General features: G+C 43.1%; 1 protein-coding gene across 3 annotated transcripts; it reads left to right on the plus strand.

The window, feature by feature from the left end:
- Positions 1–24,735, plus strand: ZNF131 (zinc finger protein 131). 3 transcript variants are annotated; one of them, XM_023759372.1, is made up of 7 exons: positions 1–93; positions 1,046–1,147; positions 9,232–9,376; positions 15,198–15,562; positions 15,658–15,880; positions 22,166–22,296; positions 22,884–24,735. In XM_023759372.1, exons 5-7 carry the CDS (start codon positions 15,664–15,666, stop codon positions 23,568–23,570), a joined length of 1,035 nt encoding a protein of 344 aa, XP_023615140.1. In that variant the 5' UTR covers positions 1–93; positions 1,046–1,147; positions 9,232–9,376; positions 15,198–15,562; positions 15,658–15,663; the 3' UTR covers positions 23,571–24,735. The 3 variants fall into 3 exon arrangements, with proteins under 3 accessions (XP_023615140.1, XP_006095438.1, XP_014316900.1); XM_006095376.2 differs by having other exon boundaries at positions 7–93; positions 15,198–15,555; XM_014461414.1 differs by having other exon boundaries at positions 7–93; positions 15,198–15,880.
- Positions 24,736–25,730: the final 995 nt, after the last annotated feature.

Genomic DNA, 25,730 nt, shown 5'->3' on the forward strand with positions numbered 1-25,730 from the left:
AGGAGTTCCCTGAACATCACAAGATGATCCTGGACCGATTGAATGAGCAGCGGGAGCAGGACCGGTTCACTGACATCACCCTGATTGTCGACGGTGGGTAGCGGGGTGGGCGCCGGAGCGAAATAGGGGCATCGGCCCTCTCACCCCCCTTCCCCCCACCCGCCTCGTTACCCACGCCCGATGGGGCGGGCTGCCCCCCGGGGTCCGCGGGACCCAGGGTGCCCGCTCCCACGGGCCGGGCTGCAGAGGCGACTTGGCCGGCAGGCACGCCGTCCACATGCCCGTGGCCTTTGAACTTGCTGAAGTTTTCCCATTGCACGCACTCTGTGCGGGATTACGCTGTGGGCACAGGGAGGGTGTCTCTGAGAGTTCTGTCAGTCGTCTTCTCTGGATAAGCTGATTTGAGGAGTAGCTCCCAGGAGCCAGGTGGGAGAAGGTGGATTTTTATTTTATTTTTTCCTGGTTTCTCAGATGGTCTTGGAGGGAGACTGAGAATCCTTTGCAGCACTCAGTACCCTCTTTGGGAACCGCCTTTATCCGTCATTTGTAATGGAGGCCAGCCCAGCTTGGGTGTCTCCAATTGAGTGAACATAGGCTTCGGCCACACGTTGGGCCTGTTAAAGTTTTTCCCATAGCAAACACCTGCAGCCTCCCGCTTGTTCTGTGGCTGCTTCTCCTCCCTCCCCAAATGGTCTGTAGCCTTTGGGGTGGTGTTTATGTTTGGTAATTTCAACGGAATAGGATATGCCTTTCACTCTTTAAGCGGTAGGAGGTTCCTACCTCCGGAAGTATTGTAAACTGGCCTTTATAAAACTGACTTCATGGGGTCTCTGGGGTAAAGATGTGGCTTTGTGTCTAATTGAGATTAAAATTGGTCAAGATAGCTGCCAAGGATATTCTGACACTGGTTCAGTAATGTGTATAGTTTTATAGTTATATTATGAAGAAAGACTGACTTTGTGTAGTTTTCTAACCTGTGTTCTAGTTATATGTTTGATTTTTGTGGATATGTCTGATTTTGTGTTTTTGTTTTTGTTTTTACTAGGTCACCATTTTAAGGCCCACAAGGCTGTTTTGGCTGCTTGCAGTAAGTTCTTCTACAAATTCTTTCAGGAATTTACTCAGGAACCTTTGGTGGAAATAGAAGGTAAATACTTGTTTTAAATAATACTGCTTAGCAGACATTATAATTGATGTTGTTTTAAACAGTTAATTGAGTGAGATACCTTAGGACACAGTTATCAGTGGTTCCTGTTAGGTGACTGGATAGATTGTTCTTTTGACACCTGAGAATTCTTACTTTCAGTAGAGTGCTTAGTACAGTGATCTGCCAGGAAAAACTCCTGTGTTAGATGGTAGGTGTTGGTCTCTTAAAAGAGTCTTTTCCACTGCTGAAACCCATGGCCATTCACTGTCTTTTGAAAACATGTATTACAAGCAAATTCCCATCTTTGTTCAGTGGGCTTATGTTTCAGCCTGGGGACGCTGAAGGATTCTGTAGAAGCCTTTACGAGTAGAGGGCCCGCTCAGTGTGAAGTGGGCTGCCAGAATGTGGAAAGGGTTAGAAAAGATGACCGTAGTAGCATTCAGAAGAAGTTCCAGTGGCTGTAGAAGGTCAGGGATGGAAAGGGTTATCGGCTAGATACTGTCTTACAATAATAAGTGATTTAAAATAAAATAAGTGGTTTTTTTGTACTTGCCTGACTTTTCTGTAATAATGGCCCTCTACTGTTAGGTGTTGTGCTGTGTAGTCTATGTGCATTTTCCTGAGGTTCAGAACAGTTTTTCGAAGTAAGTGGTATTTCCATTTTATACATCAGAGAACAAGCTCCAAAGGTTACTTGCCCAAGGTTGCCCAGCTAGCAAGAGAGTCACAATTCAGAACGAGGAAATAAATGAGCTTGCCTACATAAATACTGAATTTTAGCATCTTTCAAGACTCTTGAGTTTTGGTTTTGTACCTCTTTAATGGCATATATACTCTTTGTTATGAATAAGTTGCCTAGAAACTCTATTCCCTTGGAAAAATTTTTGTGCCTAGGGGAGTAAAAAAAATGTAAAGAGTTTAAGAATATCCTTTTATTTTGGTACCTTGTAGTTTATCTAGCATTCTAGCTGCTCTGTTCATGGGTAGATTATTTTCTGATTATCTGTGATGGACAGAGAGCACAGGCATAATGGAAATCCACAAAGTTTACTAAAGTGGGAATCTAGTGGCCTAGATGGTATTGGTTTCTATTACAAGCTAAGGTTTCATGCATTTATTCACCTGAGGTACTGTGTGACCCCAAGTTACTTTATCTCAATTGCATATTAGCTTCCTCATCTGAAAAGTGGGTTAATAGACTTGATTAATTGAAATAATATGCTGAGTGCCTGGCATAGGGTTTAGTAGATTGTGGCTATTTGTCAGTTGATTACCCATTAAATGAAGACAATGAATAAGACAACCTTTTTAAAATTTGCAATATTAATCACAGATAAGCAACAGGTAACGAATGGAGTGCAGGAAATGTTGCCGAGATTTTTATTGTGAAATGGTGTCCCTAAGGAGGGAGATGGGTGGTTTAGTCTACCTTAGAGAGATGGTAAAGAATGTAAAATAAATCGCCAGGCCAGATTATGGATTGCTGGTGCAGCAAGGAGTACCGAACTACCTGGAGAAGTAGGGTCTTTTCTTCTGAAGACCAATCACCTTGGATGTCTCTTTATTTCTCAGTACCTCTGACCAGCTGTGTCCATTATGGTACAGCACGCATAGCCTTCAGTGTTTAACTATAGACCGATAAGAAAGGAAATTTTTTTGTTTGCCAGATTCAGTTTTAAAGAATCAGTTTGGCCCTAGCTGGTTTGGCTCAGTGTATAGAGCGTCAGCCTGTGGACTGAAGGGTCCCAGGTTTGATTCTGGTCAAGGGCACATGCCTGGGTTGTGGGTTCAATTCCCTGGAAGCAGCTGATCAATGATTCTCATTATTGATGTTTCTCTCTCTCTCCCTTTCCCTTCCTCTCTGAAATCAATAATATATATGTGTGTGTGTGTGTGTGTGTGTATATATCCTATATAATAAAAGGCTAATATGCAAATCGGCTGAACAGCAGAATGACCAGTCGCTATGACATGCACTGACCACCAGGGGGCAGATGTTCAGTGCAGGAGCTGCCCCCTGGTGGTCGGTACACTCCCACAGGGGGAGCTCTGTTCAGCCAGAAGCCAGGCTCACGGCTGGGGAGCAGAGTGGCGGTGGCGGGAGCCTCTCCCGCTTCCATGGCAATGCTAAAGATGTCCCACTGATGGCTCCTGGACTGCGAGAGGGCACAGGCCAGGCTGAGGGACCCCCCCCACCCACCCCCCCAAGTGCACGAATTTCGTGCACTAGGCCTCTAATATATATATATATCTCCCCTATATAATAAAAGGGTAATATGCAAGTCGACTGAATGGTGGAATGACCAGTCGCTATAATGTTCACTGACCAGCAGGGGGCAGACGCTCAACGAGGAGCTGCCCCCTGGTGGTCAGTGCGCTCCCGCAGGGGGGAGCACTGCTCAGGCTGATGGCTGGTGAGTGCAGTGGCAGTGGTGGGAGCCTCTCCCGCCTCCGCGGAAGCACTAAGGAAGTCTGACTGCAGCTTAGGCCCACTCCCCACTAAGCCTTCAGTTGGACATCCCCCAAGGGCTCCTGGACTGCTAAAGGGCACAGGCTGTGCTGAGTACACCCCCCCCCACCCCCCCCCCAGTGCACAAATGTCATGGCACTGGGCCTCTAGCATGTATATAAAAGTCTAAGCAACCGTTCGACTGGTAGCTATGACATGCACTGACCACCAGGGGGCAGACGCTCAACGCACAAGCATGGAAATGTGGAACAGACTAATGAATCTCAGAGGGGAGGGGTGAGGGCAGGAAGAGATAAACCAAAGATCTTATATACGTACTAGAGGCCTGGTGCATGGATTCGTGCACAGTGGGGTCCCTCAGCCTGGCCTGTGCCCTCTTGCAATCCGGGACCCCTCAGGGGATGTTAGAGAGCCGGTTCTGGCCTCATCGATGAGGGGTGCACAAATCCATGCATCGGGCCTCTAGTCTATACTAATAAAAGGGTAATATGCTAATTAGAGCAGACGTCTCCCAGACAAAGCCGCAGCAGCTGCCGCTGCCAGGGCCAGCTTGAAACTCAGGCAGCCACGGTGGCCGGCAGTGGCAGCAGCAGAGGCATGATGGGGGCGTTGCCTTCCCCTGATCGTCCAGGACACCTCCCACAGAGGGAGGCCAGAGGCAGCAGCAGCTAGGGGGTAATGGGGCAGTGCCTTCCCCTGATCAGCCGGTTGCCTCCCACAGAGGGAGTCCAGACTGCGGCTTAGGCCCACTCCCCATGGAGTGGACCTAAGCCATTAGTAGGACATCCCCTGAGGTCTCCCAGACTGAGAGAGGGCAGGCCGGGTTGAGGGACACCCCCCCCCCTCCCCAGTGCACAAATTTTTGTGCACCGGGCCTCTAGTATCCTATATAATAAAAGCGAAACATGTAAATTGACCATCCCTCCGCTACACTCACCAGCCAGTCAGGACTGAGTATGCCAATTAACCTGACAAAGATGACAGGTTAAGTTGCATATACAGGCACCAGGCGGAGAGCAGAGCAGGAGAGCCGGCAGAGAGTGGAGCGGCTTGGGGAACTTGGCTCCCCAAGCTGCCAAACAGCAGAGAGGGAGAGCTGGTGGCTTGGAGGACTTGGCAGAGTGGGAGGCCATGGGATGGAGACAGAGCAGGAAGGGAATACCAAGAGCGTGGGGAGCACCAGGAATTCTGGGAATAGTAGTTCTGGTGGCAGCCCCAGGACCTGAAGCAGAAGCCTAGAGCATGGGGAGCACCAGGAATGCTGGGGATCATAGTTCTGGTGGCAGACAGATCTCCTAGACATTAGAGCAAAGTGAGCCTGGAGCAAGTTACTGTTGCGGTGGGGGATGGAGGGAAAGCAAAGGTGAGAGACATAAGTAAAATCAGAGTGTCTAGGAAAAATGAAAGGGAAGATATCCTAAAACTTTCAGGAAATCTCCACCAATGAAGCAAAGAAAAAAAAAAATGCTTCTATTATTCTGTGAGCAACAAACCAAACTGGGTTGGGGTCTCAGACAATTCGCTCATATGATTGCAAAGACAGACAGAAACTCCCGGATTGGAGAGGGCTCCCCTGAGGACTCCCAGATTGGAGAGGGTGCAGGTCGGGCTGAGGGACCCACCACCCCCCCTTGCATGAATCTTTGTGCACCAGGCCCCTAGTATACATATAAAAGCCTAAGCAGCTGTTCTACTGGTTGCTTTGATGTGCACTGACCACCTGGGGGCAGATGCTCAATGCAGGAGGTGCCCCCTTGTGGTCAGCGCGCTCCCACAGTGGCAGCGCCACTCAGCTGACCTATGGGCACCAGGTGCCGGGCTCACAACTGGCAAGTGCAGCTGTGGTAGCACAAGCCTCTCCCACGGACACTCCCCCTGCACACCCCTCCCCCATCTGGATCGGGACTGACTAGGTGCGAGCCCGCCATCACTTCTTGGTCATGGACATGCTGGTATCGCTTCAGGATGGGTGAATGGAGACCACACCGGAGCAGCAGTGAGCCTACTGAGTGGCTGCCTGCGCAGTGAGGTCAGGATGAGTGGGAGCGGTGCAGTGGTGCACTACTACATCCCTCGGGGATGTTGGATTGCCGGTTTTGGCCAGATCCCCGAAGGCCATGCCGAGGGACCCCACCGGTGCACAAATCTGTGCACCGGGCCTCTAGTATATATATAAAAGAATCAGTTTGGCACAATGTCTGATTATGTAAAAAAATTTTTTTTTTTACTGATTTCAGAGAGGGAGAGGGAGAGAGAATTAGAAACATGAGTGATGAATGAGAATCATAGATTGGCTACCTCCTGCATGCCCCCTACTGGGGATCAAGCCCAAAACCTGGGTGTGTTCGCAAAACCTGGACATGTGCCCTGACCAGGAATAAAACAGTTAATAGATTAGTGCTCAACCACTGAGCCACACCATCCTGGTTCAGAGTCTTCTTAAGCCATTAACTTTGGGATGGGGGTCCTATCTGCCTAGCTCACCTGGCTATAGAAAACACTCTGGCTGTGTAGTTAGAAAACCTGAGTTGTAGTCCTGGTTTTACTATTTGTCAGTTGTGTCAACTTGGATATCTTGGCTTTTTCTTTTTTTTAATCTGAAAATATGTCTATTTATTTGAATTTTTTGACACGGATATTTTGAATATTAGTTATCACACCCTGGGTGCTGTTAAAATACCCTGGTGAATGCTTTTGTTGTTTTGGTTTCTTTTATGAGGCGAGCAACCTGGTCGGGTCAGACTGCCTTATGTGGGCTGTAGATCCAGTTCCAATTTTGTTTTCAGAACCTTTGTTGTGCTAATCATGTCCGGGAGTGCCAACCTGGGTGGTAGTTCACGCCATAGTGCAGTTGGCAGAGCTTTTGCTATGTCTCCGCAGATCGGTTCCTCGTGCACAGCTTGGTGGTAAGCTGGAAACTGCACACACAGAGCTCTGATTTCCTCGGAAGTTAGCTCCCAGGATGTCCTTTTCCTGGTCCTCCAGCTAGAAAACGGGGACTTCATCCTCCCTGTGCTATCTACACTTCCCACCATGGGTTCTGCCTCTTAGACAAAGTGGTGAGAGAAAAGGGAGAGGAAAAAATAGCAGGAATTCTCTTCATGCTCTTCACATTTGGTCTGTTCCCTAGTTTTCTGTCAGAGAGCAGAACTTCCTCTTAGCCTGGGCGCTTGCTTGGTGGCCACCAACCACAGGTGTGCAGCATCAGCACTGGGGCTGGTCTCTTTCTCTCTTCAATCCTCTTGCTTCCATTGATTTTTCAGAGTCCTTTTACATTTGCTTTTTGTATTCTGACGGGATTTTTAGTTGTAATCAATGGAGAAGATACGGTAGAGTGTGCTCTCTCCATCTTAGCTGGAACTGGAGTGTACTGCTCCCTCCACCCCCCCACCCCATCTGTAAAATACAAATAATGACCTGTAGTGGTGGTTCTCCTGGGCAGCACATTTAGAAACATCAGGGGAGCTTTTGCAAGTACTAATGTCCAGGCTTTATCTCCAGATCAATTAAGCCCATCTTTGAGGGTTGGGATCCAAACATCTGTATTTAAAGTTGTCTAGGTCCTCATTATTCAAGGTGTGGTCGGAGGACCAATGATGCATGTGCATCACCTGGGAGCTTGTTGGAAGTGTAGACTCCTGGGCTACACCCCAGACTTGCTGACTCAGGTCTAGGATCTTAGATGATGCTTGTGTACAGCAAAGATAGGGCAGCACTGCCACAGAACCATTGCAGTGTGTAGCCAGTATTGGGAATCCCCATCTTAGAGAGCTTTGTAAAAGCAGATGACATGCATGTGAAGTAGGTTTCACTTCCAATTTGCTCTGTGAGTATACACTGTCATTAGATGCAAGCTGAGCTACCACTCTTCCTGTTTGCTAGGTCCCTGGTGAAGTAAGTTACCTTTGATTAGATCCAGAGGTTCACCTTTGGCTTCAAATAAAAATTCTTGTCCTCAAAGCCAGTTGCCTTGGGGTTTGTGACTTGGATTCACACCTGCATCAAATCTTCAACGAACGTTAATTTCCTTGTTCAGGACACAGCCTTCTAACCTGAGCCTCCAAATTTCTAAATCCATTCTTTCTCTATTCCTCCTGAAACCACATCCCTAAGCACCTAGTTTTCTCTAATAGCAACTCTACCATCACATCAAATTTTAATCTACTACGCTCTATCCACTGAGCCAAACCGGTTCGGCCATGCATCCTTTTTGAGTGAGAATTTTCACTAATTGGGGGAATTCCCTAAGACTAGAGAAATTGCAGAATGCTTACTCTCAGTGGGGTCTAGGACAACACACTAACCAAATAATATTTCAGCAGCATAGCATATTACTATTTATTCTAATTGGGGTAAAAACTATAAATAGCCTCATGTCAGTTCCAATCAAATTTTGCTGCCAAATTTATGGGGAAACTGGTTTTAAGAGATTGGGGGACTTTGGGATTATAAGAGACTGGGACCGCAGTGAATGAGACCACGGTAGTCACACTCTTCTAGGCAGGAGTGCTTCCTGCCATCATCCTATGGACCTGGAGTGGGCCATTGGTTTGATCCTAGTTTTATTATCACTTAATTATGTGACTTGGGTAAGTTACCTAACTTATCTGTGTCTCATTTCCTCATCTGTAAAATGGGGATTATAATAGTAAGTACTTCATAGGGTTGTTATAATGAATAAGTAAGTTAGTACTTGTAAAGTATTTGGAGTTGTGCCTGATATGTGTGTGTGTGTGTGTGTGTGTGTGTGTGTGTGTTTTCTATTAACAGTCAAAATTTCATTCCATTCCTGGAAAAATTTACACATTGTTTTTCAAAAGGATGTTTGTTGCACTTTGAAACATTTGGTCAAAACTCCCCAAAAAACAAAAAAACACAACCCAGCAAAAATCTAGTTGTCTATCCTCAGGCTATCTATACTAATAAAAGGGTAATATGCTAATTAGACCAAATATCTTCTGGACAAAAGCCACAGTGTCAGGGGCTGAGGCAGAGGTGGTTAGGGGCGATCAGGCCACCAGGGTAGCAGTTAGGGGCATCAGGCCAGCAGGCAGAGGTGGTTAGGGGCAATCAGGCAGGCAGGCGAGCAATTAGGAGCCAGCGGACATCCCCCGAGAGGTCCTGGATTGGAGAGGATGCAGGCTGGGCTGAGGGACCCCCTCCCCATGCATGAATTTCGTGCACCGGGCCTCTAGTTCTCATATAATAAAGAATAATGTGGTCAAAGGATAACCAGGAAAAAAAAAAGATTTAGTGGACCCCCCCCCCCCAAAAAAAAAAATTAGCCTTAGTGAATCCAGTTACTTCAGTTTCCTTATTTGGTAGCATGTAACATGGTCATATTACATTATATTTTGTGGTGTTTCTCATTATTCAGGTTATTCTTCTGTAAGAACTCACAGGAAATCTTTAGAAAAGGTCTTAAGGTAGTTGGATAGTTAGTGCTAGAACTTGGCTACAATAGTATTGTACTGTTACTGAAAATTCTGCCAGGAAATAATCTTCAAAAGTGACAAGTACCAGTCAAGTTCCAAACACTGGGCTTTTTTTCTTTACTAAATGTTACAAGATTTGGATCAACATGAATACATTCTAATGCACGTCTTTTTTACAGGTGTTAGTAAAATGGCCTTTAGTCACTTAATCGAGTTCACATATACAGCAAAGTTAATGATCCAAGGAGAAGAAGAAGCCAATGATGTGTGGAAAGCAGCAGAGTTTCTACAAATGCTGGAAGCTATCAAAGCTCTTGAAGTCAGGTAATGACTTGCCTCTTTAATGAGGCGCAGTTAGTAATATTCAGTCATGTTCACCATGGTAGGCAAGAAATTACTGTGTGTGTCATGCCATATAAACTGATGTTTTCAAATTAAGAATATTTAGGGATTTATAAAATTCTGGTTACAATTTGTTCTTTCCCTCTTACTTGCTTTCTTGTCCTTATGTAAAAACTGCTAAGGTTAACAAAGTAGCATCTTTTGCATCAGTAAGGAGTAGGTAGCTTTTAAGGAGTTCTCTGTAAACTGTTCTGTTGAATTCAAGTTGTTAATTTGTATCAAGCCTTATTCTAAAAAAGGAATGGCTTACACAAATTAACATAGTACTCTTTGAAAGTGAGGAAATTGGTGACAATAAAATAGGCCAAGTATGGGTGATAATTATGAAGTTAGAAATATGGTGGCCAAAGTGTATGCCATTGAAGTCTGTATACTTGCTAGTTGGACCAAATCTAGCTTTGAGTTCTGAAACACCTAGTGTAACGAAAAAGGAAAAACTACTCTGTTAACAATATTCATGGTTATAATATGAGAATAAGTTAATTGCTTAGGAGCAATTCCTGGTATTAAAACACATAATTTCTCATAGGAAGTATTAAGAAAACATTAACTGATACAATGAATGAAGATTTCACGGATGAATGGAGGTGTTGTAATATAGTGATTCAGAGCAAGCACTCTGAGCAATATCCCAGCTCTGCCACCGTGTGTGTGGCTTTAAGGAAGATAGCCTCCTGTCAGCAGCGCAGTTTCCTTATCTGTCAAATAGGAATGATAATAGTACTTTCTGCATAGGCTTATTTGTGAGAGTTAAATGAATTGAATGCATGTAAAGTGCTTAGCATGGTGTCTGGCACATAATACTCTAAGATATAAATACTCTCCTTGCTCTGTTCCTTATGATGATCCTCCGTGTAGGTCATTGGCATAACATTAAAGGGCAGTTCGGGCAAAATAATTTAGTCTAGTTCACTGGTGTGGTTTAGTCATAAGTTATAATTTAGAATAACTCTAAAAAATAGTCATTTATAGCCATAACCGGTTTGGCTCAGTGGATAGAGCGTCAGCCTGCGGACTGAAGGGTCCCAGGTTCGATTCCTGTCAAGGGCATGTACCTTGGTTGCGGGCACATCCCCAGTAGGGGGCGTGCAGGAGGCAGCTGATCGATGTTTCTCTCTCATGGATGTTTCTAACTCTCTATCCCTCTCCCTTCCTCTCTGTAAAAAAATCAATAAAATATATATATTTTAAAAAAAATAGTCATTTATAAATATCATTTCTTGCCCTAGCCGGTTTGGCTCAGTGGATAGAGCGTCGGCCTGTGGACTGAAGGGTCCCAGGTTCAATTCTGGCCAAGGGCACATGCCCAGGTTGCAAGCTCGATTCCCAGCAGGGGGCGTGCAGGAGGCAGCTGATCAATGATTCTCATCATTGATGTCTCTCTATCTCTCTCCCTCTCCCTTCCTCTCTGAAATCAATAAAAATATATTTTAAAAATATATATCATTTCTTCTAATGAGCTTTGAATTAGTTTGATGACAGTTCAAGATTAAACTTTTCTGCTAAGAGGGTAGTGTATAAATATTCTCTAATGCCTACTGTCTGGCACATATATGTGCAGTAAATATTTGTGAATGGTTGGATGGATGAGTGCATACTGATTAAAACATCAGTACTCCTGCAGAGTACTAGGTAGCAAAATAGAAGTGAATTAAGGATATATACCTGATTAGGTCATATCTTCTCAAAGTGGAGATAGACTAGGGGTATATACAGGGTGTCCCAAAAAACTGTCTGTATATTTTGAATAATTATTAATTCCAATGTGTTAAATCTGAAAAGAAAGAAACATCAATTGAGCTATCAGCTCAATGTGTGAATACATTTTGGGATACCCTGTATATGAATGGGGCAATACCAAATTTGTGGTTAAGTACTAAATGAGAATCTTCATTAAAAAATGTGTCTGTGTGGTGCCTTTGCTGTACATGGTAGTGAGTAATATCTCACTGCAGGGAAAGTCCTTGGCAGCAGAACAGTGGAATGCATTCTAGGTTGGATTTGGGAGGCATTTAGTTGAGTTCCTGTGTGAGTCCTGGGAGATGAAGGTAAGAACAACTGTGTACAGCCATTTTTCTAGTTCTAGTTGGAACCCTTTAGAGGATTTATTATTATAGACCGGGATCCTTATAGTAGTTATAATCATCAGTGCTTTTCAGTGTAAAACAGTAATGAGTGGAATTGTTTCTTGAACCAGTGAGGTGTGCAATATATTCTGAAGTTTTTTTTTGAAAATAGGAAGATAACTGTTACAATTTGGCTTTTTATAATAATAACATTTAAGAATAAAAATTAATTTTAGCTCACCTGTGTGGCTCAATGGTTGGGCGTCAACCCATGAACCAGAAGGTCACAGTTGATTCCTGGTCAGGGCACATGCCCGGGTTGCTGGCTCGATCCCCAGCTGGGGGCATGCAGGAGGCAGCTGATCAGTGATTCTCCCTCATCTTTGATATTTCCATCTCTCCCTCTTCCTTCCTCTCTGAAATCAATAAAAACATTTTTTAAAGATAAGCAAAAATTAATTTAGTTATAATTAAATCAGCTGGTTAAGGCACCTCTTTATTGAGGTTGTTGTATAAATAACTTTTTCAGATACAGAAGGTGTATAAGGTGTCTTTTCACAGTTGCAGTATGCAAGTATTTTTTTTTTAATATATATATATTTTTTTATTGATTTCAGAGAGGAAGGGAGAGGGAGAGATAGAAACATCCATGATAAGAGAGAACCATGGATCGGTTGCCTCCTGCACGCCCCCTTACTGGGGATTAAGCCCGCAACCCGGGCATGTGCCCTGACCAGGAATCGAACCTGTGACCTCCTGGTTCATAGGTTGATGCTCAACCACTGAGCACACCGGCCAGGCGCAAGTATTTTTTAATTGAAAAAATATTAGGACCTTATTTTGCTTTGCTGGAATTGCATCATTGTTTATTTAAATGAGAAGTTCCCTGTTCTTTGGTAGGAAACAGCATTTGCCTTACAGATTTTTCCTCCCCAGTCAATTGAGGTATAATTTACACATAATCCACACATTTTGAGTATAGAGTTTGAATTTTGTTGGTTGTATACAATGGTGTAACCATCACCACAGTTAAGACATAGGAGTGTTTCCATTACCCTAAGTTTTCTCACAACTCTGCAGTGGACCTTGGCCCCCAGCCCCAGGCAACCACTGTAGTTTTATCTTGTTTAGAATGTCATATAAATGGCCTCTTACATTGTGTAGTCTTTCATGTTTGACCATTTTCACTTAGCATTGTGTTTTAGAGAGAATCCATGCTATGGGTATTACTGTTCCATTTTATTGCTCAGGACTGTTCCAATTGTATGGATCTGCTACCTGTTGATGGACATTTAGGTTGTTTCTAGTTTTTTGTTTTTTTATATATATCTTTATTGATTTCAGAGAGGAAGGGAGAAGGAGAAAGAGATAGAAACACCAGTGATGAGAGAGAATCATTGATCGGCTGCCTCCTGCACACCCCCTACTGGGGATCAAGCCCGCGAACCAGGCATGTGCTCTTAGCTGGAATCGAACCTGGGACCCTTCATTCCACAGGCTGACGCTCTATCCACTGAGCCAAGCCGGCTAGGGCTGTTTCTAGTGTTTAGCTTTTACAAATAAAGTGGCTATGAACACTTGTGTACATTCTTTAGACTTAGGCTTTCATTTCTCTCAGTAAAGACCCAGGAATGAAATAGCTGAGTTGTATGAGAGATGTGTTTAATTTTTTTAAAACACCAAAGTGCTTGCCATTTTACATCCCAGCCTGCAGGGTTGAGAGTTCAGTTGCTCCACAGCCCTGCTGACACTTGATATGGTGAAGCCTTTCCATTTTAGCTGCCCTCCTAGGTATACAGTGGCTTCAGTTTGCATTTCCCTAATGACTAGTGATGTTGAGCATTTTTTACCTGCTTACTTTGCCATCTGTTTATCTTTTGGTGAGGTGTCTGTTCACATCTTTTGCCCATTTAAAAAATTGGGTTATTGGTAAGAGCGGTGAAGGGTCTGAGATTCGATCCTATTTGCAGGCTGAGTTTTACAGATGCTGGTAGAAGACGTGAGTCATGGAGAAGGGACTTTATTTCTCATAGTATAAGCTTCATGTCTATATCAGTTTTTCTTACCCTCTGTACCCAAGTTCCACAGGGTGACACAGTGGCCTAGGTGGGTGCTAGACTCTGGGTGCTTTGTGTCACAGTTGAGGACTCTGGAGCTTTAGGAAACCCAAATCTTTTATAACGAGCTGCAGGCAAACTTGCCTGACCTTTGCCCAGAGGGTCCACTGGCCAGAGTGAACCTGCCCCTCCTCTGGAGGAAGGCGAGCTCTGTCTTCTGAGGCTGTTTGCTGTACGAACAACCTTGAAAAGATAGTCCAGAACAAGAGGCTGTCAGTGTCCTTGTTTACAGGACACGAGAAACATAAAAGGTCCGTGGAGAGATGTCTCCCAGCAGTGCCCTCGTTTCTATATACTTTAGCTTCTGGTGAATTTTCCCATGAGCATACCTCTCCCTGACCACTCTGATTAATCTGACCAATAGGGGCTAATCCATTCATCTCTTCTCACACTGGGCTTAAGAAGACAGCTATCAACAGGACTCTAAACAGCAGGATGTGGCCACCCTGCAGTGCTGAGCTTAACCATGCACCATTCCCTAAGGTCCTGGACTCAGCCAACTGCACAGTCCCTAGAAAGCCAGGTTGGCTTTCTCCTTAATGGGCTGTGAGCAGACCTGCCTGCCCTTCGTCCCAGAGGGGACGTCACCATATGGGACAGTAAGCTAAGCTTTCCTCTGCCCCTGAGGGAGCGCTGCCTCTGTCTTCCCACGCAGCTGACTTTACTGCAAACATCCTTGAAAAGATAGTCCAGAACCATAGCCTTCAGTTCCTAAGACGTGCAGAAACACAGACTCATGGAGCATCTTCTCCTACTGTGTTCATTGAGTTGAGATATTTTTTTACATTCTCTACACAGGACCTTTGACAAATATGTTTGCAGGTGTTCCTTGCCTTTCTCTTAACTGTCTAGTTCAAAGAGCACAAGTTTTTAATTTTCATGAAATCCATTTTACCAATTTTTGCTATTGAGGTTTTTCCTTTTTGTGTGCTATTTAAGAGACCGTTCACTAATCCATTGTTACAGAGATGTTCTGCTTGTAGAAGTTTTGGGTTTCATATTTAAGTCTATGATCCATTTTGAATTTTTTTGTGTATGATACAAGAACATGAGTCAGGCTTATTTTATTTTATTATTATTTTTTTAGAATACATTTTATTGATTTTTTTACAGAGAGGAAGGGAGAGGGATAGAGAGTTAGAAACATCGATGAGAGAGAAACATCGATCAGCTGCCTCCTGCACACCTCCAACTGGGGATGTGCCTGCAACCAAGGTACATGCCCTTGACCGGAATCGAACCTGGGACCTTTCAGTCCGCAGGCCTATGCTCTATCACTGAGCCAAACCCATTAGGGCAAGTCAGGCTTATTTTTAAGTCAATTGGTAGGTGAATGTGGGTCTGTTCTGTTCCATTCATTTTCTGTGTCCTTTCACCAGTATCACTGGTCTTAACTTATTGCAGCTTTACAATAAGTCTTGGAATCAGGTAGGATACACCCTCCAATCTTCTTTCTGCCTCTTCATATACATTTTATTACCAGCTTATCAGTTTTTTCAAAAAAAACCTACTAGAATTTTGATCTTACGGATTTTTAAATTCATACATTATGTATTTCAGGAACAAAGAGAACTCTGCTCCACTAGAGGACAATAGCACAGGAAAAAGTGAGGCCAAGAAAAGGAAGATTGCAGAAACTTCTAATGTCATCACTGAGTCGTTGCCATCCGTGGAATCAGAACCAGTTGAAATTGAGGTGGAGATTGCTGAAGGCACGATCGAAGTGGAAGACGAAGGCATGGAGACATTGGAGGACGTGGCTTCTGCCAAGCAGTCCATCAAGTACATTCAGAACACAGGGTCCTCCGACGACTCGGCGCTGGCACTGTTGGCAGACATTACCAGCAAGTACCGTCAAGGTGATAGGAAAGGGCAGCTTAACGAAGAAGGCTGTGCATCTGACCCCACAAGCAAACAGGTAGAAGGTATTGAAATTGTGGAACTTCAGCTGTCACATGTGAAGGACTTGTTCCATTGTGAGAAATGTAACCGTTCATTTAAATTGTTTTACCATTTTAAGGAACACATGAAATCACACTCCACTGAGAGTTTCAAGTGTGAAATATGCAATAAAAGGTATCTTCGGGAGAGCGCGTGGAAACAGCACCTCAGTTGTTACCACCTTGAGGAAGGTGGGGTCAGTAAGAAGCAAAGAACTGGGAAAAAAATTCACATATGTCAGTACTGTGAGAAACAGTTTGACCACTTTGGACATTTTAAAGAGCATCTTCGAAAACATACAGGTAATTAATTAGCACATACCTATGTTAAAAGTGTATTTTCTTCAAATCACTTCAAGTCTAAATGTCTAAGTCCTTTTTTATTGGTACCACAGAAACCATCTCTCATATTTTATAATATGCAGACTGTCTTTATAATAATAGTTGAAATATTGATGCTTTAAAAGCAAAATCAGTATCAACTTTGGAAGTGATCATCACTCTTGCACCTTGCCAATTTTTATATTTTTAAAAAAATTTGTACAGTACAGTTTGTAATTATTTCCTACGGGTCATAAATTATGAAATTTTAATTATAGTGAAACTTCACTGTTACTATTTTTGCATTTCCTGTCTTATGTTAACGCATTACATAGATGAATGCACTTATAAACAACCCTGGGTATGTTGGTGCCTTCATGTTCATCGGGTCATCTGTTTGGGCCTGGTAGATAGGTAGACAGTACAGGTCCATCTCCCTCCCACCTCTCCATGGGCAAACGTGTCAGGACTGGTGGTCAAGCAGGGACATGAGAAGGATAAAGTCTTTGTCTTTATCCCATGAGCCAGGCGTGAGGGAGACTCCCAGGGAGTCTGCCTCCAACCCCTTTGCCTATTTTTTCCCTGTCGGATTCCCTATGCTTGTTCCCACTCCCCAAGTATTCTTTGTTATATCTCCTGTGCCAGACACAAGAACTACCACCGATGACTTGCAACTTGGGGAGTCCCTACACCCACTGCAGCAAAGGTGTGGGGGACAGCAGTGCTGCAGTGTACTAAGTGCCAGGCGTCTGACACTTGTTTCCCAGTCCTCCTCCTACGTGCTGTTAGACTGTTACCACAGTGAATACAGGGTTGCCATCCCACACTATTCAGAATCTTTCTCTTCGGTGCTGGAGTTTGGACAACTTTGGATGAAATTTTTTTATAGATCCTTCACTTTTCAGAGTTGCTCGCTACTTGAAACTGAGAAACCTGATAGATTCAACTAATTTTTTTATCCCTCACTATTTAGATTCTTGGTGTTAATACTCAGGAACTGAATAAATACAAATAGCACGGGAATCTCTTAAGGCTCAGTATAGATTTAACAGGCGTTTCTTTCTCTTTTTAATTACAATTAACATTCAGTATTTTATATTAGTTTCAGGTATGCAGCATAGTGGTTAGACATTTACATAATTTACAGAGTGACTCCCTCCCTAGTAAATAATAGAACCCACCCATAACATACATAGTTAGTACAATATTATTGACTACTAGAGGCCTGATGCACGAAGTTCGTGCAAGAGTAGGCCTTCGCAGCCATGGCCCCGCCCCCCGCCCACTGGTCATTCTGGAAGGTCACTCTGGAAGGTTGTTCTGCTGTCCAATCTAATTAGCATATTAGCTCTTTATTATATAGGATGTACCTTATGCTGTGTTTTACATCCCTGTGACTATTTTGTAACTGCTAATGTGTACTTCTCAACCCCTTCACCTTTCACACTCAGTCCCCCGTCCCCAATTATTAGCTTGTTCTCTATCTAATTATTTCTGTTAGTTTATTTTTTGTTTTTTAGATTCCACGTATGAGTGAAATCATATGGTATTTGTCTTTGTCTGACTTATTTCATTTAGCATAATACCTTCTAGGTCCATCCATGTTGTTGCAAATGGTAAGATTTCATTCTTTTTTTATGGCCGAGTAATGCTCCATTGTATATGTGTACCACAGCTTTTTTATCCAATTGTCCATTGATACGCACTTAGGTTGCTTCCGTAGCTTGACTTGTAAATAATATTGGTTCCGTGTGTACTTGAAAAGAATGTATATTCTGCTTTGGGGTGAAATGCTTGAAAATACCAATTAAATCCATCTGGTCTAATGTGTCATTTAATGCTGCCGTTTCTTTGTTGATTTTTAGTCTGGAAGATCTGTCAATTGATGTCAGTGGGGTGTTGAAGTTCCCTAACTGTGACTGTTACTGTCGATCTCTCCCTTCATGTGCATCAAGATTTGCTTTAGATGTGTACGTGCTCCAATGTGGGTGCATACATGTTTACAATGGCTGTACCATCTTGTTGTTTTGGGCCTTTTATCATGATATAATCTCCTTTGTCTCTTTATAGCCTTTGTTTTAAAGTCTGTTTTGTCTGATATAAGTATTGCTACCCCACCCTTTTGTTTGTTTTCATTTTCTTGAAATATCTTTTTCTACTTTTTTTACTTTCAGTCTGTATTTGTTTTCGATCTGAAGTAGGTCTCTTGTGGACAGCATATACATGGGTCTTGTTTTCTTATCCATTCATCTACCCTATGTCTTTTGATTGGAGCATTTAATCTATTAACATTTAAAGTGGTTATCAATAGATATGTAGTTATTGCCATTTTATTATTCATATTTATGTTCTTAAAGAGGCCCCATTAACATTTTTGTAATACTGGTTTGGTGGTGATGAACTCCTTTAACTTTTTCTTGTCTGGAATAAAAGGCTTTAAGGTACACTAATTTGGGTAACTAATAGGTATTTAAGAAATCTTTTTGGGAAATGCTTTCTTATTTTCAAATATTATATGTATACACCTGTTGCATATTTGGAAACCCCTATAGCTATCGGTTTTTAAATAACATTCATCTATTTTAATGGTCTACTGTGGTAACTGCAGTTGTTTAGGAAAAGGATTGACATACCAGAAGCACATTAAATTAGCACGTAAACGTTACTTGGTAACTAGCATATTTTGGATAAGGGGTTTCCAGTGCCGCAACAGGTAATCATCATGTAATTTCCTGATAGTGTGAAAGTAGAAGCAATTGTCTCTTTTGCTGAAAACATTACCTGTGACTTACCTGTTTGTAAGACAGCTCAGGCCATTTGGGAAGTTTTAAAATGTGCTTTCCAAGTCCTGCACTTTGTGTTTTCGGTAGAACAGTAGGATGTAGAGCTAAAAGACCTTGTTGGATGTCTTTGTCTTTTTTTCCACAATGATGTGCAGTAATTTATTGAACTTAAGTAGCTGTTACAGATTATAGAACCAGATGCCCATTGGAGGAACAGTTAAAAGTTTGTGCATAAAGGAAACTGAACTTTGTTGCTTTTTTAACCTCAATTGTTGCACTAATAATTAGTGGCAAGTTGTAGATGTGATCAGTGAGCTAGTGAATTCAAGAGGAGTGCAAGTAAACAGGTTTACATTATGCTGATGTTCATAAAGAATGGATTGTTTTTTTCTCTTAAATCAAGTGTAAAAATAAGGAAAACTATCCTTGTCCTGTTTTCTATCCTCAAAATATACATAATGCACCCCCCTCCCAGTTTCATATTTTGCATGTTTCTATTAGTTTAGTGATTTGGTTTCTCATATATTCTTAAAGTATGCACTGTACTCCACGACTTTGGCTACTCATCCTCTGAATTATTTTGTTTCTACTTGGAAAATAGTAATGAAAATGCCAACCTGCTAGGTCATGGGAATAACAGTGCAGCAGACTGAGTGCTGGTAGGGGTAAGCCCAGAGTCTGGGAATGCCTGCCTGGCTCTTTGTCTCTGACGGAAGAGACAAGGTGGCTTCGTAGAGGCGCCCTATGGTGACTCCCAGGGAACAGGAGTTAGCCAGGAGAGGAGCGTTCCAGGCTAACGAAATGAAACCACACAGGCACAGAGCAAAGTGAGGAAGCAGCTCGCTCAGAGCACTGCTAGTAGGTCATTATGGCTCGAGGATTGGGTCCAAATGACGGGAAGCCAGGAGATGGCGCTGAACGGTTAGGACGGCTGACCACAGGGCATGCATGTGGGCGCCATGATAGTGTACCGGTGAGTGGGAAAGAGGAAGTGACGAGGTGAGGTGAGATCATGTAGGTATTTTCATAAGTGCTGTAAATGAGTTCCCTTATCTTGGAAGGCCGGGTCAATTTAAAGCCGTGTAAGCCAGAAAGAGGTCTGTTCAGGCTTATGTTTTAGAGAGAGGCCTGCCTGGATGGGTTGGATGGGTGAAACCTAGGTCCAATTCGGAAGCTTTTGGAGTAGTTGGAACAAGAATGAGGAGCTGAATAAAGGCAGTAATGGTGGGAAAGGGCTGGGAGTATAGCGTGAAGTAGGCAGAATCCACAGGATTTGGTGCTGGGCTAGATGTGGGAGTAAAGGGGGGTGGCTCCGACTTTCTGCTTGGCTGTGTGATTGGAGGTCATTCACTCAGGAAAATGCAGAGCGTAAGCACTCCGGGGGTGAGGGGACATCAGCCCGGCACACTTGTGGGACACCAGTGTGAGAACCCAAAGAAGATCCCTAACCGTGTCCCAGCGATTGTCTCCTAGTTTCCCAGAGGTGGTGCTCAGGCACAGGAAGGACTGGGAGTCAGAGCTAGGCTCCTGCTCCAGTCCTGGCCTTTGCCACCATGAGGCACTTGGCTGGTCACTCTATCTCTGGGCCTCTCCTTGTCTCTGTAAATAAGGGTAATGATACCTACTTTACAGGCTTGTGGCGAATAAGAGAAAACGATCAGGGCACTTTGAAGACTGTACACCACACAGCCAAAATATAATTAATCTGTTGCTATGTTTAGATTTTACTGGGCTTATTAGACTTGATTTTTTAAATACCAAAGCTCAGATGACCTGCTCCGTGAAGTGAACCTCTTTCCTACTTCAGTAGGTCTCTCCAGAAGTCACAACTGCCATCATTTTCTTATTTATCCTTCCAGATACATTTTTTGCATTTTCAAGTCACCATAGAGAGACGCACACAGAGCTTTTAAGCTTTTAAGGGAACAGAGAGGAGCATGTAGTATGGTGCTATGCTCTTCAGTTTATCCTAAACGAGTTTAAATACATGAAGAGTTTGTCAATCTATTTCATTGTTTTCACTGTGGCTACAGGGCATTTCGGTGTATGCGTGTGTGGGGTGGTGCATACTGGATGGTTTCTAGTATGTTGTTACAAACCATGCAGCACTAACTATACTTGTACACATACCTTTGTGTACTTGTTTAAGTAATTCAATGTTTTAATTTTATTTACTGATTTTAGAGAGAGAAAGGGGGAGGGGGAGAGAGAGAGAAACATTGATTTGTTATTCCACTTACTTATGCATTCCTTGGTTGACTTGCATGTGCCCTGACCAGGGATCAAATCCACAAGGTTGGCGTAGCAGGATGATGCTCTAACCATCTGAGCTTCTCAAGTAATGTACTTTTTCAGAGCTGAGTTCTGGATCCCACAACTTCACTCTCCTCTTAGACTGTTCCATCTGTCACTCCCCCCTCTCCTCTCCTTTTCCAAATAGGTAATGACTCTCTTCCCGCTCGTTGGCTTGTCCCCTCTAGCCACTTCTCTTCTCTTCCAAACCCTCTCGAAAGTTTCTGCACTGACTTTTCACTGACCTGCCTCACTCGGTGCCTCTTCCCGCTGCATCTGTCTTCCAATCGCAGCACACACTCACGCCATTCTTGCTGGAGCGCTGCTGTCCCCTCGTTTTCCTCCCTACGTCTCTGTTCACTGTGGCGCTGATGACTACCCTCATCTTCCTGAACTTCCTTAAATTCCCTCAGTGTTCTTTTCTTCTGCTTGCTCTGTTTGCATTTCCTTTGCGGCCTCATCAACCTGCAGTCTTAACTTGGTATTTCATTGGGTTCTGTCCTGGATTCTGTTACCACGTAACAGGCTGAGAGCTTCGTCCACATCAGAGTTTTTATCACCACTTAATGTCACTGCTAATCTGTGTACCGCTCCACCTCTATTGGGCTCCAGATTTGACTGTACAACTCTGCACCTCAAACTCAACAGACACAAAACTGAACTTACAGTTTCTCCCAGCACAGCCCACTCCAGACCTATGTGCACTTCTGTGCTCTTTATCCTGGTTGGTGGTCTAAGCCAGATACCTCCCTCTTTACTGCTCACCCACCGTGCTCTGTCTAGAATAAACTTTCTTTTTCCTTCTCTCCATTCCAGGCAGAATTGGTCCCTCTCCTCTCTGCTTCTGCATACATTTCCCACGGCCCCCTTGTCTGTAACAGGCCTTCTACGGTGCAGCGTGTGTTCGTTTCCAGGTCTTTCACCTTCGTGAAGCTTTTAAAAACAAGGACTATTTCTCTGTCCTCATCATACAACCAGCGCATGGTCTGGCACACACAGTAAATGCGCATAAAATGCCTGTGGAACGGATAGTAACGCATTTCCCCAAAATAGAGATCGATCTTAATTTTAAGAGAAGATAGATAATTTTTTAAGAAATGCGAAATTATGGAACAGAACTTAGATCCACATTTTCTATTTCGATTTTTCGATTTTTCTTAATTTGTCAGTATAACTTTTTCTATTCTAACAGGTGAAAAACCTTTTGAATGTCCAAATTGTCATGAACGATTTGCTAGAAATAGCACCCTCAAATGTCACCTGACTGCGTGCCAAACTGGAGTGGGGGCAAAAAAGGGAAGAAAGAAGCTTTACGAGTGTCAGGTACGTGCAGGTGTGTCCTGTCCTCAGCAGAGTCTGTGTTTGAAGTCAGTGACCATGGGGGTCCCTGTCTGGAGCCGAAGCCGAGAGCTGACAGTGTGGAAAGAAGTGAGAGTCAAGAACATCATTGTCGTAATTTTATGAGAGGGTTACAGTAGTGTTTTCTGCTGAACCCTGGATGGCACCAAAGTCCATAAGCTATGTTCTAACTAGCAAGTAATCTGAAACTGAGGAGTGGGCCGGGGAGAGCCGGACCATCATGGGTTTTTCGCTGATTAATGTATATTTACCCCAAATAATGTAGTGCTCTAAATTTTGTTATGGGAGAAATTATAATTTTGTTACTTTGTATTAGAATTTAAACAATGAGGGCACAATTAAAATATTTCCCAAAATATATTTAATTTGTTAGCTACATCAGCTAAAAGAACAAATAAAAGAATTATTAAATCCCTTGGAACATATATTACAAGTATCATATAACATTTTTAGAAAACTCTTTAACCCTTTCCTTACAGAGAATAAGTGAATCCATATTTTCTTTAGTTTGAATATAAGTATTGTTAACACCAGATGTTTGGTTATTTCAGGTCTGTAACAGTGTGTTTAACAGCTGGGACCAGTTCAAAGATCACTTGGTAATACACACTGGAGATAAGCCCAACCATTGTACTTTATGTGACTTGTGGTTTATGCAAGGAAATGAATTGAGAAGGCATCTCAGCGATACTCATAATATTACGGAGCGTCTGGTAACCGAAGAAGTTCTTTCCGTGGAAACACGAGTGCAGACGGAGCCTGTGACGTCCATGACTATCATAGAACAGGTGGGGAAGGTGCATGTGCTACCACTGCTGCAGGTCCAGGTGGACTCCGCACAGGTGACTGTGGAGCAGGTCCATCCAGATCTGCTCCAGGACGGCCAAGTGCATGACTCCCACATGAGCGAGCTGCCGGAGCAGGTCCAGGTGAGCTATCTAGAAGTGGGTCGAATTCAGACTGAAGAAGGTACTGAAGTCCACGTGGAGGAGCTGCATGTGGAACGGCTAAACCAGGTGCCCCTGGAAGTTCACACTGAGCTGCTCCAAGCGGACTTGGATCAAGTGGCCCCTGACATCATGAAGCCGGAGGAGAGGGAGCCCAGCCAGGAAGACGAAGCTGAGGCGGCCACGGAAGACCAGGGAGGTGCTGAGGATTTAGAGAGCAAACCAACAGAGGATTGCCCAGCGGAAAGCCCAGGGACTGAGAACAGAATGCCGAGGCCAGTTTTAGAGTGAAATAACGAATATATTTTTAATGTATGTGTTGGGCTTTTGAACTGATGTGGGGCAGTATGACTGTCCTTGAGCTGACAGACAAGCGGACCAAAGTTCAACTCTTCCTTGTTGTGCTGAACTGTTTCTATTGAAACAAGCTGATTTCCCTCCCACTTAATGCCCCAGAGGAGGGATGTTGCCCATAGCAAATGGGAAGTTTTGAGAAGTATATTTCTGGAAACTTTAAATGGATTATATTCTTATATATATAGTTGGGTACGAACGTATCTATTTTCATTGTGGTAAGGGTCCCCACCCCCCCTTCTCTTTCCCAGGTTGTGTTCTTCCTCGGAGTTTTTCCATATTGTAAAGTCAAACAAAATCATTAGAATACAAGCAGGTATTCTAATGCATGCTAGAAAAATGAATCCATAGGAAACAGGCCGCATGAAGAAAAGTGCATTGTTACTGTGCAGTTACGTCTTGGCTTCTGGCTTTCTTTAGTTTGAACGCGTTCTTGTCTACCCGATAGTCACAGGTGTCATCTCTGCAACAGAAATGGTGACAAAATGTCCAGAATGTAAAAAAAGATCTACACCCACGTGCCTTTCAAAACCAACTGAACTTCTCTAAAGCATCTCTGGTTCTTTCAAAGTTTGTGTTGTGAGGAGCGATGTAGATGATGCTGTGTAGTACTTTATATTTTTGTTTATAGTGAAAGCTGCCAGTTCTTTTTCACTTAAGTTAGGTTGAGAAATTTCATTTAATGGCAGCTGAAGGGCCATTTTCAATTGGAAAAATACATTTATATCTGTGGTAACCTTTATTTTGAAGAAAAATTGCACTAGTATTTTACCACCAGATTAAAGAAAAAAAAAGGATGAGCATCATTTGAAAATTAATGTATTTAAAATAAAGTACAGAGAAAAACATGTATATAATATATCAGGCTTTGTTTTGAATGAATCTTTTCCCCGATCCTTAATGTAAAGATCTTGTGCTATAACTTTTAAAGCCATACAAATAAGAGTGCTAAACTGTGGACTTCAAAGTAGGTGTGTAAATATTTTTAATCAGTATTACTTGGAAAATAAAATATAACAACCACATAAACCAATATGCTATTTTCTTTACCTGTTAAATATTGGGAGATATTTACATTTTTAAAGTAAACTTTAAAATTAAGTGTTCATGGCTCTTTATTTTTTTAATTACCAGTGTGGAAGTTGGTTTGTGGTCAGAGATGTTTTCTCATCTGTATTAGCATGACTTTATGTACCAATATTAACATGATTGACACATGAGTTGAGATATAAAAGTCTCAATACACACCTCCATTCCTCAAAAACCAGTTTAAAGAGGTTGATATTTGCAGTTGGTGAACAGTGGGCACAAAATTCAGGTCTGTTCTGTTTGGCATATTTTTTTTCTCTTTGAAGTTAGGAAATACTGATGAAATGAATAAATTGAAATCACATTGAATTCTCAATTTGTCTTAGAATGTCCATGTTTCTGAGTTAGTTGTAGTTTTAAAAAAATCCCTGACACATAATGGTCTCAAGTACGCACATTCCTAGTGAATTTTGAATACCGAAAATAGCCCAGGCTGTGCCCTTAAGCCAAGGTATGAAGCAAGGTTTATTTTTAAACACTTTCAAGAGTTCTGACCACAAGGTGGAGATCAGGGATAGAAGCCCAACAAAGTGTTAAAATTATCATTTGAGTTTTCAGATTTGGCAAGGTCTTTTAGGGTGGGTTTGAGGGGCAGGTACAGTTCATGTTACTTTTCCAAAAAGGTATAAAGGGTATGTCACTGTTCTCCAGATACCAGCAACTTTGATTGCAGGAGAGGAAAGCTGCCCTCTGTGATAACCTAATGTTGCCTTGCAGTTTGCAAAGCACTTTACACATGACACAGCTACTAAAGCTTCCCAGTACTGAACTGGGTATTTCGTTCCTCCCACTTGCCTCCTGCTAAGGTTTTTGGCTGAGTCTGCAGTGTGCCAGCCAGGCAGGACGGTGCCAGCCACCAGCCACCACGGGAGTCCCACCTGCACTGGAGACTGATGGAGCCTCTTCCATCTCCCATCCTCGACTGCCCCTACTTCAGACACCAAGATAGCTGCACTTCTGCCTGGCCCACTACAAATGAAGGACTCAGATTCAGCCATTCACTAGAAT

Source organism: Myotis lucifugus, unplaced genomic scaffold (genome assembly GCF_000147115.1).
Source record: "Myotis lucifugus unplaced genomic scaffold, Myoluc2.0 scaffold_153, whole genome shotgun sequence".
In the NCBI taxonomy this organism is placed as follows: domain Eukaryota; kingdom Metazoa; phylum Chordata; class Mammalia; order Chiroptera; family Vespertilionidae; genus Myotis; species Myotis lucifugus.